At 44.0% G+C, this 13,723-nt stretch overlaps 1 protein-coding gene across 8 annotated transcripts in view; it reads left to right on the top strand.

The window, feature by feature from the left end:
- The window catches only part of LOC145723168 (uncharacterized), a 150,795-nt gene that overhangs the window by 131,934 nt on the left and 5,138 nt on the right, over positions 1–13,723 (top strand). For 6 of the 8 annotated variants that reach the window (XR_014148050.1, XR_014148056.1, XR_014148054.1 and 3 more), the window contains one exon: positions 5,057–5,158. Coding sequence is in view for 1 of the 8 variants with exons in the window: in XM_081829287.1 (XP_081685413.1) it covers positions 5,057–5,158 (102 nt within the window). In the remaining 7 variants the exon portion in view is untranslated. Of the gene's footprint in view, positions 1–5,056; positions 5,159–8,641; positions 9,020–9,752; positions 11,897–13,723 lie in introns of those variants that run through there. The other 2 variants (XR_014148051.1, XR_014148052.1) reach the window with 2 other exon arrangements.

The raw sequence follows: 13,723 nt of genomic DNA, 5'->3' as shown, positions 1-13,723 counted from the left end.
AGGTGGCCATTGGCTTCCCATTGTTTTCAGGATAAAGTTCTTCCGTCAAAAGCAGTGCAGTTCTCCCCTTATTGGCCTGGTACCAGTTCCCTGCACACCCACAGAGGGCCTCCCAGCTCCCATCCTCCTCTGCTCAAGATGGAACTCCTCCCAGAGCCACTGTCCTCTCAGTGTCCCCTGAGCACGCCAGGGGCATTTTCACCTTCTTACCCTCTTAGATCATTTTCCTGATCTCAGATGCCCTCCATCCTCATTCACTCATTCTTCCCTCCTTCAACTAGTGTGTATTGGTCACACAGACCAGCCCCATGGTTTCATGGCTGCACCTTCTGGACCATTCAAATCCTACCCATTCCTCAAGCTGTGTTTCTTCCACAAGCTTCCTTAACTGAGAAAGGCTGCCAGAATCTCTCCCTCCTCCAGACTCACAGCACCCAGCTTACTGACCACTCTCCTCAGGGTAGGCAAAATGGAGTTCCTGTTAGAACCATCCAACGAGAGTGCGCTCAGCAAATGACTTCTTCTGTGACCTCCAACAGGTCAATGAGTACCTACAAGTTTCCGTCTCCTTGTCAATAAAGTAGGAGAATGCTTACATCACCATTTTACTTGGAAAGATGAAATGAGATGATATAGGTGGAAGTTCACATTTATGTAAGGAGTTATCATTTCACATCCATGTCAGTGTTTAAATGTGTGTTTTCTTAATTTTGTTAATTAAATAATTGGAGAGTCTTCTTTCCAACAAAGCCTACTGGATGCAAAACAGACCCAAATTGAGATTAGGCACCACATTAAACAGCAAGAGTCTCTTTTTGAATAGATCATGACTCTAGAGATTGTTTCAGCAGCACAGAAATTAGTGAGGATTGTTATCGTGGTCGAAGACAATAAGCCTCATCAGTAGCCTTATTTGGATTGATTTTGTAGATGAGAAGATTCCAAAGACTATTCTTGCATTGTGCTTTAATGGAGAACCAGAAGAAAGTAAAACCAGCTATTCATTTAAGCAAAGCCTAAAGTATTGGGATTTCTTTAGTAACTTTCATCCATCAGCTGATCTGCTGAACAGAATTTTCCGAAATAGGTGAAAGCGACGATGTCCCTCGTGGGTGGGAAGCAGTGGGCTCTCTAAAGAAGCCTAAGTGGACTCTAAAGCTACTTCACCAGCGAGCAGGGGAATACAAAGGGCCTAGAAAAACCTATCACTTTCAATTGCAACTACTAGGGGAATTAAGTAGGTTAAGCCCATAGAGGGTTCCTAGGTAACTTATCTGAGTTGAAATGTGTCCAAGACTCCTTAAACCTTACCTAAGAGCAGGAAAGCTGTAAGGATGGAAAGTGATTAGGGGCTTTGTTTAAGACCCCTCCAAAAGGGAGAGGTGTCAACGACGTGGTTGCTCTGAGCGGCAGGCCGGGCGCGCTTGGTCCCGGTATGGTGCTATCTCCCGATCAGCAACGTGATACTCAGCAGCACTTCCGTGGGCCTCGCCAGGCCTCGCAGGCAGAGCTGACAGGTAGAACTCACGGGACTGGGGTGTGCACGGTGCTTTTCTTCAGGAGTTTAAAACGCGTTTGTAGGAACGGAGTGGTTAGTGGAGAGAGAACAAGCGGACACCGTCCGTTCCCGACTCAGGAAACATTGCCGTCCGGTTGGCAAAGCAGTGACCCGAAGTCTATAATAGCAGATGCATGTCCGTTTTTGTTTGTTTGTTTGTTTTGCCACCTCAGGCAGAGGATCTGCAGTTTTCAGTCCCCACACATGTGGATGCGCTCGCAGGGCCAGGTCAGCCGGTGGCGACTGAGGAAGGGGCAGGAGGACGACAGCTGTCATGAGACGCGGAGGCCGGGAACAAGTTCACAGTGTTCGTCTCTAGGCACCCACGGAATAATGGAGAATTGGTTCTTTCATCCCCGTCCTCTGCTCAGCTTTTCATTGCCCCTGAACCTCTGCTGTCCCCAAGTGGCCGTCCGGATCACCGAGATGGCCACGGAGATGCTGTGTGGGGAGGCAAACGTTTGCTAATGCTTACTGGTTAGCAAGGTTGTATCAAGTACTCTTCCTCTCACCCGGAGTTTACCGAATAGCCCGCGGTGTGGTGCTAGTGATGTGGTTAGATGCGGTCAGTCGGACTCGATTTCAAACCCCTGCGCAGGCATCTACCAGCAACCCGGGAGGGGTCCCTCAGCCCGGCGTCCGTGAGCTCAGCGTCCCTGAGCTCCAGTCTCTGCTGCACCCGCGCCCGGCCATGGGACCAATGGTTTGGTGCTGCTTTGACTTTTGGGAAAGGCTGCAAAGCTGGGTAGAGACACATTTTGAGCTGACACATCTGAGCCACACCCTGGCTCTGTCATTTGCAATCTGAGTGCCCTTTGGGTAACTGTCTGCCTGAGCCCTAACTTTCAAGTATGTAAAGTGGGAATTAAGCGGGGATTAAGGAGTGCACCTGTCCTGATGAGCAACGGGTGATGGACGGAATTGCCAAATCACTGTATCGTACACCTGAAACTGATATAATGCTGTATGCTAACTAACTGGAACTAAAATAAAACTTAACAAAGAAAAAAATATATATAATGGGACTTCAGATACCATCAGGCAAGGCACATGCAGCCTTTGGCGTGTGATCATGAAGTGATCAGTCCATGAGGGGCAGTGGTTGTTGTTAATAATTTGTGGATAATCTTCGAGAAAAGAAAAGTAAAAGCTGATTTTCTGCATAATACTAACCTAAGAAACAGCTTTTTGGCCTCTACGTGTGCTTGAACAACCAAACAAGTTGCTTAGAAGAGAGTAGGGGATTGAACTGCTTCATGGTGACTGTGCAGAAACCCTCCCATAAACTCAGTGCAACTCTTTAGCAGGATTTTCATGATCTATTTATTATATCCACGTAATAACTGGTGTGAATTCATTACTCCATATGGGAGTATAATAGTAAATAATGTTATTGCGGGTACTACTAGTTAATAGAAAATCTTGTAAAGGATTCCTGATATTTTCATGAATATTCTTTTTGATAAACCCAAGCATCATGCTCCCCCAATGGAAGGAAGTGTTTATCTTTATGAGCTTCTCATTCTTCAGAAAGTGCCAGTTGAGCGAGTGACTCCCTGACTGCTTTCCACCGGGGAAGCAAATATGCCCAGGAAATGGGCAGGAAAACTTAATCTTGAGCAAAAAGCTCAATCCCTTTCAAAGATGCAGGCCAGGTGGAAGAACAGGTGAAGAACAAGGGCAAACAGGATGAAAACAACAATTATGTATGGCTTGGAAAGGAGTGTAATGATCAGAACAGAAAGCCAGGCAATACAAGTGATATCAGAGTCAATGTCATCTGTAGACAGACCTCTTGAAACAAGTCTAGCCACTGGATGACTTGAGCCAGTCATTCAGCGAGCCAAGCATGTGTTCAATGTTCATGAGCATTTCACGAGGGCTGTGATCCATGCCAGGTCACAGCCCCTGTCTGTGTAGCCTCGGGCAAATAGCTCACTTGTCCAGGCTTCAGAATTTCGTTTGTAGATAGATGGGTTAGAACTAGATGATGATTCATGGCTTACGCTTTGGATATTGCTAAGATAGTTATAAAGAGCTTTCGGAGATGGTCCTCTGCCTCCAGGGAGCTGGTCACAAGCACAGGACATGCAAGGACAGCTAGCCATGTAAGATTCTCCTAAAAGGAATACTCATTGTCCAAGGTGGCACCCAGGTCACTTGCGGGCTCCGTGCCTTATTTCCTTCGGAAATAAGCAAGGGGTCAGTGATAAAGAGGGTAGAGACGGAGTTGCCACTGTGCCTGCTTCTTTCCTTCTGTCTCAGTTCCCTAGCAGGGGTCCTGTGGATCCCCCTCACCTTTGAGATGACACGCATAAGCAAAGAATAACAAGCTATCAGTGCAGTCCAAGCTGCAAAGCTTTTTACCATAAAACATCTTTCCATTTCTAAAAAAGAAACCTACGGTTTAAAAGTTAAGGTATTTTACTGAGTCCCAAGTGGTAAGTCTCTGTGACTTATTTCATCAAATTGAAAATTCAGCTCATAACAAATGAAAAGTAAAAACTTTAATTCTATAAGAACAGAAGGAATTTGGCCTTTTTAAAGAAAAAGCTCTATCAACACAAATAGGAATTGTCACATGTACTTTTAACAAAATTTGCTTGTGATACATGAGTGTTTTATCTTTGAATGGCAATTTGAAACAATGAGTTCTACAAAATTATCAATGATATAAAAGGCTGAAACCATTGTGCCTGATTCCTCCTTTTCTGTCTTGTGTCTTTGGACTGGTTGTGGGGAAGATGGAGAAGCTGGGCATTTGGTCATTATGGCACCGACCCAGGGAGCCTGGAGATGTGGCCCATCTTATCAATGCACAAACTTTTATTAGTATGTCTAGCAGTAAAGATTAGGTTTGCTTGCATGTGACAGAAAACCCTACATAATATTGGCTCAGGGGAGACGGACACTAATTCTTTCTCATGTCAGTAAAAGTCAGGAAGGAAACAATCTGGCTATTAAGAAGCCTAAGAGCTCCACAAAGTCATAGGAGAACTGGACTTCTACTTTTGTATTTAAATGTCTTGCATGTGTCTTCTGTCTCAAGATTGTTTCATAGACAAAAATGGCTGCTGGAGCTTCAGCCTTCTCATCTGAGTTCCAGACTCAGGAAGGACGAGAGATCTGCCCTCCCCAGCTGAAGGCCACACAACACTTCCCCTCTGTCACTGGCCACAAATTAGTCAACATGCCCAACTTTAGGGGTAGTTATGAATCTTGTCTTGCTGCTGAGGGCAGTGGTCTGAACAAAACAGCAGTTTGGTTATTACGGAATAAAGGGAGAATGGATGTTTCCAGCATCTGGCAGCACCGGCCTCAGTGTGTACTTGAACATGGGAGACGGGCTTGACGTTGCACAGGACCCTCCTCACATTCTCTCTGTCTTCCTTTTCACTCTTGTTCCTCCTGGCCGAGCCCCTTCTGCTCTCGATCTATTTTTTCCCTATTCCAGAACTTTCTCACATGAATGCTCCCTGTTCTGTCTTGAATCTGCAGTTGGCCATCTTTGAAGTGCCAGATGGAGAACAAGGTGGAGCAGATTGGAGCCTCTGCTGAACAAGTGCTGGAGTGGGGAAGACACGTACCTACTGAGCCATGGTGAGTGGGTAAGAGCTGCGGACAAGTCCGTGAGGCCATATAAGCGCCTGAGAGGAACCCGAGCCAGCTCAGGTGTCTTCACAAGGCTCTTCTGATTGGGAAAACATGGTCACACCTCCCCCCTCCCCCCAAAGAAACCCTCCCTTTTCTCATTCTTTCTCAATGCTCTTTTACTCCCATTGTCCATTATTCCAGTTTCTCAGAAGAGGGGTTTACCATCCCTCAGCCATCTGTGGACTGGCCTCTACCCACACCGCTCTGCTGTGACTTCTCTCTCAGAGGCCACACATTCTCCAAGATGCCGCAGCCTGGAGCCCTTCCTCAGGCTTGGTCTTCACATCCTTCCCTCTCTGTGGCTTCCACATAGTGTCCAGACCCTGGTTTCGGAAACTCTCTACTGTGGGCTTCTCTGACCTGGGGCTCTTCTGCTCTCCAAGCTCTGGCCCTCTAGGTCACCCTCCGGCTCATCTTCTCCCCCCTTCCCCCTCTCACATACAGGTGCTCTTGAATAGAACTGTTCTCGGCTTACTTTGCTTCTTCACCACAAGATTTGGGTTGGTAATTTATTCAGCTTAACATTTTCAGTTGTTGGCTTCACATGGATGCTCCCCAATCTCTCTCTCTCCCTCCCTGCACCCTGACCATCCATGTAATGAACTGCTGCTCAGTTATGGGTGATGCCTGGGGGGCCCCAGCAGTGCTGCGGCCCCTGCTGGCCATCTCCTGCAGTTTCCACTGGCCGCCTGGGTTTGGCTTCCTGCTCTTTGTCCTGGCAGTGCGGTCGCCTCCTGGCCCGCTCACCTGATTCCGGCCCCAGCTCCCCAGAGCAGTTGCCACCCTCTCTGGCCCCAAGCACAGTGGTGATTATGCCGCTCATGTATTTGCAAATATTCAACAGCAACTTACTGCCTGTGGCATCAAGCCAGACTTCCGGGCGTGTCCTCAAACACCCTCTACTGCTCCTCGGCCCCCTCCTCTCTCCAGTCTCTCCTGGGCCACGACTGCTGCAAACCTGTTGCTTCTGTTCAAAGCCTTGACTCACGCTATCCCTCAGCCTAGACTGTGCTTTTCCCATCTGCCTTGCTTTTGAAGTCTAGGTGAGATGTTTTATGAACTTTCCTCATCTCTAAAACCAGGCTCTGATGGCATTTCGTTGGCATCTGTCTATGGCCCTTGTACAGCTTATCTCCTGAACTTGGAAGCAGTCTCCTTAAAGTAGGAATTTGGCCTGGGTTTCTGCCCCTCTCCCTGTCTCCCTCCCTTCTTTCCTCCCTCCCTTCCTTCCTCTTTCTTTCCATTTCTAGCACTTAACAGAGCCTCTTACTGGACAGGTGTTCAAGAAACATTAACTACGTGAATAGACAAATGATAATCAAAAGAAAGAGAGTCAAGGACATGGTCAGGTTAGTGTACTACCTGTGCAGGACAGCTGGTGAACACAGAGAACCTTCCTTTGTTTTCCATTCACGGGGAAAAGTGTCTATTAAGGAGTAGGACAGTTTTACCTCTTGTGACACAGCTTGGATCGTGCACAACTTTTCTTGTAACTGCAAGAGGACCAGGGACATGTGTGTGCTTCTCCTGCCCATCCTCTGTGGCCAATTACAGTCCTGGCCACCTGAGGAAATGAAGGAGCTGAGTGAAGGAGGAGTGAAGACGAAGTGAGTGCCTGTATGCAGACAGATTGAAGAAGCCCCCACAGGGAGGGGAAAACAAGATGGAGCAACTAACATTTTGTAATCACTCAATTCATCTACTTGTATTTCGCTATTCCTCTGAGTAAGGTTATTTGGACTTGGAAGTCAAAATCCCTAAATTAGGTAAGCACCCAGAAAAAACAGAAAAGACGTGTTACCTGGGCTTTGCATAGGAGAACTGGAACATTATTTTTTTTTTTAAAGATTTTATTTATTTATTTGAGAGAGAGAGCACATGAGAGGGGGGAGGGTCAGAGGGAGAAGCAGACTCCCTGCCGAGCAGGGAGCCCGATGCGGGACTCGATCCTGGGACTCCAGGATCATGACCTGAGCCGAAGGCAGTTGCTTAACCAACTGAGCCACCCAGGTGCCCTAGGAGAACTGGAACATTAAATCAGAAAGGATTCTAGTCTCCAAGATTGGAAATTCAAAACTGAAAAAGCCAATTTATCTTCTGACCCATCCTGACCCAGAAGCAAAATGTTGGCTTATAATTGAAAAGTGCTGAGCTCCTTTGATGGAAATGCTACCTGAGGAAGCAGAGCTATTCCTCCTCTTCTGATGGATGTCACTCGGATCCCATCTGGCTTAGCACTCTGTCATGTTGTGCTCACGTGCTGTGTGACACCTAACCTCTCCCAGGCCCCATCGTGCGCCCCAGGAGCTGTATTTCCAGCAGCTAGTGCTTTCATGCACCCCTTGGGCTTCTAGAGAAATCCACTGAAGTATTCCACCAAAAATAATTGTTGCCCACAATTCCTCAGGAGTGGTAGCATCAAAAGTGGCTGGGTGGGGGTACTCTCGAACCACTTGCTGTGGCCTTCCTATGTCTCTCCCCACCAAACCAACTCAAATAAGTGTATAATCTAAGTAAGAATTCTGTGCTTACTCTGCAAACACAGTTTCAAGAGAATCTCCTTAGCCCCTTCCAACCAGATCGCCTCCCCTGAGAGATTTTGGAGCAGACATTGTTACCCTCGATTTAAAATTAACTCTCCTTCCCCCAACTCCTCAGATCAAACCCAAAGGGCAGGTCTTAAAAGAGTAGGTTTCAGAGAAAATACTAATCTAGTGCCCCTTCTTCTCAACAAACAACATCAGCAACGAATTTAGAGGAATAGAGTTCTGGGTTAGGAAATAGGATGAGAGTCTGGGACAATTCGCCTAATGAAGATTAAGAAAGGGGGAAATGAGTAGCTTTCAATTATACAAGTAGGTGATGTGGGAGACCTGGGTTGCTATTTTAGCTCTGCTACTAACTAGCTGCACTTTGGACAAATGTCTTCATCGCTCTGAGTTTTCATTTGCCTGTATAAAAAGGTAAACACGAGACCTCCGACTTATGATTGCTGTGAAGATTAAAGGAGGTGACTGAGGTAAAGGTAGGCGCCCCAAGTGGCCACAGCACCATTAGCCACAGTGACTGTCATGGCAATAATAGTCATAGAGATGATGCCCAGCTATCTTCCACCTTGAGTGAAAATTGAGTAAGAAACTGACACACTGTTATGAGAGGTATAAGTTGAATACATGAAATCATTTCCTGACCTGAGAGTGACAACTGACAAACTTGGAGTCTGCGATTCTCCTGAATGGTCCCTATAATAGAACCCTTTCCATGAGTTAGCCATGGCTTTGCTATGGCTCTACAGGAAGGTAATGAGATAGATGGGTTGGTATGCAGTAGAATACGTGTCTATGATCCTATGACTAGGCACTGGGAGCTGGAAATGGTATGAGTCAAATTCTCGCTCCTCTGTTCCATGTTCAGACTGGATGGCAACATGCCCTCTAAGCCAGAGGGAAAGGAGATTTCACATAAGAAATCATTTCCAGGTCAACAGCATTATTTGGGAGGAGCACTGTGGATGGCTGTGCACTCCTGAGTCATGCATTCTCTTACAAAGGGTAGTGAAAGAACTACTTGGTTACTTTGGATTTTTTTTTTGCCTCGTCATAAATGTTCAGTTAGCAGCTGCTCAAGGGAACGCATGCCAACCTTTCTGCATTTAAGTATCTTTACCATTGGGAGCTCAGAGTAAAGCCTGAAGATCGGGGAGGAACTAGACACCACCACTCTACAATTTTAAACCAGGAACTCACGAAGTGCTGGTCAAGTGTGGGTGGGGACTGCTGCTTTGGGAACTTCCAGACACCCACTAAGGTACTTTTCTGCTTTTTAGTGTAGAAAGAGTGACCTTAAAAGCATTTTGTATAAAAAGGGAAGCAGAGACTTGAATCACTATCCCATGTTCTGGAGGTCTGGAGGCAAAAATCATTTGAAATGTGTGGGGAGATAGAAGAGCAAAGTGATGATTCTTACATAAGTTAGGATGCTCCTACCTTATTGCAGGATTCAAAAGCCTAAAGATAGAGTCTAGAGGAGGAAACCTATGTCATGATGGAGAACAGTCGTATTGGGGGTTCCTAAAAGGGGTTATGGGATCTTTATGGCCCCAGCACGCAGCTCTTCTACAGTGTTGTCCTGGATGAGCTGGGACCATGGCACAAAATGTTTCTGTCCTGAGGACTGACTGTTTTTGGGAATTCCAAATCCTATGTGTTACTTTTGAATTTTTTTTTTTTGGTTATGGAATAAATGTTTAAAATTGTAAAGAAATTTAGAGAGAATTTAGCTCAAGCCAATATTTTAATTTTTAAGGTAACTTTTTTTTTTCTGATTATACTGTTCATTGTGGAAGAGGTGGTAAACAAAGCAAAGGATGAAGAGAACAGTCATGTATCCTCTCCCTACCAAGAAATAGCCATCACTGCCATTATGTGCTTCCTTGTGTGTACTTAATCACACACATTAGTGCACGAGTAAGACTCTATCACATATGTTCTATACCTTGATTTTTATTTTTTAAAAAATATTTTATTTATTTATTTGACAGAAAGAGACACAGCAAGAGAGGGAACACAAGCAGGGGGAGTGGGAGACGGAGAAGCAGGCTTTCCGCCGAGCATGGAGCCCGATGTGGGGCTCGATCCCAGGACCTGGGACCATGACCTGAGCTGAAGGCAGACGCTTAACGACTGAGCCACCCAGGCACCCCTATACCTTGATTTTTAACTTGATTTTATATTTTGATAATTTTATTATGACCTTAAAATGCTCTCATTCATTTAAATGGCAACATTATATTCCATCATAGTAATAAAACATAATTTATTTGACCATTTTTATATTGGTGGACATTTAACTTATTTCCGTCTCTCCATAACTATTAAACACACATTTAAAATATCTAGGTATTTATGTTTCTTCCTGTCTTTAATTATCTTCTTAGGTTTAGTCCCTAGTATTAAAAAATGATTAGGTCAAGTCTGTGAATATTTTAAAATCGAATTGGCATACCGATGTTTGTGTTAAAGAAAGGAACTGAAGGCAAGAAGTCTAGAATGTTCTGGAGATCACACAGTTCTTCAGTGCCAAAAGCATGCCCTGAACCCAGATCTCCTAACTCCCCCGCAAACTCTCTCATCTGGGCTTCAGGCTCCAGTAAAAGAGAAGGAAGCAAGAAATTGTGTTAATCAATGCATGCTGTATTCTTTTTCCCAGGAAAAAGTCCTGCTGAAGTGTTTATGTATTCTCAGATTGTGTGTGTGTGTGTGCGCACGTGTGTGTATGTGTGTGTGCACTAATAAAAATCATTCAATGACTTGGGTCGAAAAGGCTTTCTCTGGGGCAAATTCCTATTTACCCTGATGTCTAAGCAAATATAGTTTCAGGCAATTAAAATAACTGAAGTAGAAAAAAATTCAGTTATCTGTGTTGTATTTTTGGTAACTTCCATTTAGAGAATTGCATGTGAAGTTAAGGCTGGCATATTTAGGTTGAGGGAGTAAAACCTTCTGAGTTGACCAAGGTAGGGTAATTGCAAATTTCCAATGCTGGCTGCAAATTTAAGACATTAAAAAGCGATTTGCAAGTTTTAAGTATATACCAAGAAGGCACAAGACCTTGTTCTAAAATAATAACTGTGGCTTTAATAAAATGTAGAAGCTAAGAGCTTCCTGGGATTATAAGGAAAGATATTTTTATGTTTGGAAGACACTTTTGTAATTTGCATATTTATTGGGGCTCTTGCTGAGGAGAAGACCAAGGACAAACAGGGTCCTAACGCGGTGCAGGTCTATTAACATTGTGTGCCAAGTCCAAGGTCTTCTTATGATTTTGACATAAAAATAATTGCATGGTAGAGTCTGTGGTGGAAAATGCCCCCTCCCCACCCATGTGCTGCCAGTGGGGAGAGCTGACTCTTCCAGACTCTCAGGAGAGGTGTCCTCAGGGCACTGCTACCAATCTGGGCCAATTGAGGTCAACTTTCCACAAGGACCTCATAACCCATAGGCTCACGTTACTCCAGGGAAGGACGGTTCTTTTCCAACCTGTTAAGTTTTCCTGTCTCTTCTTCTCACCCTTTCATATACTTCCATTGCCTTTTCACTGCCTAGCTGTTCCAGCTGACCAGTATAGATTTAGAGATCGTGAGAAATTGGGGGGAAAGTTTATTTTATTTCTGGATTAGTAGTGAATCCTTTTGCCACTGAGAAGAACTGTAGTTGTCATGCTGTTATTGATACATCAATGGGAATGGATAGGACTCTGTGCTTTAGGGCACACAGACTGAGGGAGTCCCACTTCCAATACTATGCGATCGTGGGCAAATGGTGTAACTTCTCTGGGCCTCGGTTCCCTCATCTGTAAAGTAGGAACAGCAATACTTGCCTCATTGGGTGGTGAAGATAAAATGTGATAAAGCAGATACATTGTTTAACACACAGCCCGGGATTCAGTAAGCAGCCTGCCAATGCTGTTACTAACTATCAGCACTGTGATTCTCCTCCCTTGGGAGTTTGTTCTTCCCAGGCAATATCACATTATAGTGACCATTTCTTCAAAATACTACTTGTCACTGAATGATTCTTAACGTAGCCACCAACATGTTCTGTTTTGTTTTTAAAATTATGGTTGGACGTGCATTTTTTTGTCTTTTGAAATATCAAAACCAAATTAAATGAGCTACATTACTAATTGTTGATACAAAAGTCATAATGTTCATGTTCCACAGAAAAGCAAACCTAACAATTTCTGAGAATTTTGCTATCATCACAGGTGAAGTCCTTTCACTTCTGTAGTTCATTTGATAAAATGACATTTAGGAGCTGTGTTATAAGATAATATGGAGATTTCCAGATTAAGTATAGGCTACAGATGAAAGTGAATAGGAGAATAAGAGGAAGAACAAAAAGATCTAAGTTGTACAAGGTGAGGGAACTGGAATACCCCTATAGAAGAAGAGCTGAGAAGAGGCTTAGCTCTGGTTTTGGAGAGGTGGAAGTGACCGCCACTGGGTGGGATGTTTGTGACAGACAGTATATAGAGATTGGCCATCAATGCAAGGTGTGGATCAAAGGCACATGCATGGAGGAGACTATGCCTTTTAAGAGGTATGCTTACCTGATGCAAGACTCTTCCCAGCTATCAGGCACAAGAAGAATAATGAGTATAAAAGATTAGTTAACCCTATGGCAGTGGATTATGTCACAAGAGAGTAAGGCTTCTCCTTGAAAGATGTGTGAGGTTGGTCCCATACCAACTAGAGAGGTCGTTACCAAAAATGGAAGATTACCCCCTAGAGGCACTTGGAGAAAACTGCAGGCACATGACCCTTAATGGAAAGACATTTAATGGAGAGGTGAGTGAACACATCTCCTTCAGAAACGGAGCCATCTGCTGCCACCATCACCTTGTCTTCTCCAGGCTGAAGAATGGTGGTACTTCCTTTCTTTCTCTAAACCAGATTCCTGAACATCAAATGGGAAGCCATGCACTGTAGTTAATTTTATCCTAAGTTTGCTCAGTGTAATGTATCCTGATCATGACTGTTTTTATTAATTAAAAAAGGTACGACCAGAATTAACTTCTCATTTAAATCCGTATTGCTGCACATTTTTGTTTTTTTGTGATATTTGGTCCAAAGAAGGTTCAGCAGAGCACCTAGAGAAAAATTAATAACTAATAACAAAATTAGGAACAAGTAGACCTACCCTTCTGGATTTCAAAAGAAAGAGGAAATAACCATGTATACCACTGAATGGTATTAGCTTCAGTTCTGGAAGTGTTTATTCAAATATCAGCATCCTTTGCAATTGGCAAAATCAGTACGTGAACTTTCAAACTTTCAGACTGAAAATTAATCCATATTTTGTGCTAGAATATTATGGCCACAACCTCTAGTACTCCACGAAAGTTAGGAAGGGAAAGCACTTGAAAAAATCTCATTTGAAAATATTCATGTAGGTGACCAGAGAATACAGTTCACAGAAAAAAAAGTGAGAATTTGAAATGGATTCATTTGCTCTTTTGGTAAAGGTGGTCTTCCCTGGACCTGAGGAAAAGCTCAGCTCCAACTAAGAGGTAAATACGTAAGGAATCATAGCTGACCCAAAGGAAAGTCACATTTTCACTAAAAAAAAAAAAAAAAAGACTCAAAGTCTTTTTCGGGTGGGCTTTTTGTTTGTTTGTTTGAATTAGAATAGGGACACAAGCAGAATCCATTCAGTGCTTTGACAGATGTATTTTGGACTGCCTCTAATGATTCCTATAGGATACTTCAACATCTGTGATTTGGACCCTACCCTGCAGTTACATGGAAGAATAAGCCATAGAGAGAAGACACTGAAGGTCAATATCAAAGGCAGGGTACAAAAGAATGTTCAAAATAAAGACAATCAGTTGATAAAATTAATATCACAGAAAAAAGTACTGTGTTCATGTGGGAACACGTGGGACCAACACTGGAAAGAGTCACTGCCACAATTATCATGATCATCATAATAATATTATCGGCGGTGAAAA

This window comes from Leptonychotes weddellii, chromosome 8 (assembly GCF_054177405.1).
Source record: "Leptonychotes weddellii isolate Sample4059 chromosome 8, ASM5417740v2, whole genome shotgun sequence".
Lineage (NCBI taxonomy): Eukaryota > Metazoa > Chordata > Mammalia > Carnivora > Phocidae > Leptonychotes > Leptonychotes weddellii.
Note: the sequence above shows the minus strand (reverse complement) of the source record. Positions and strands in the feature narration are given on the sequence as shown.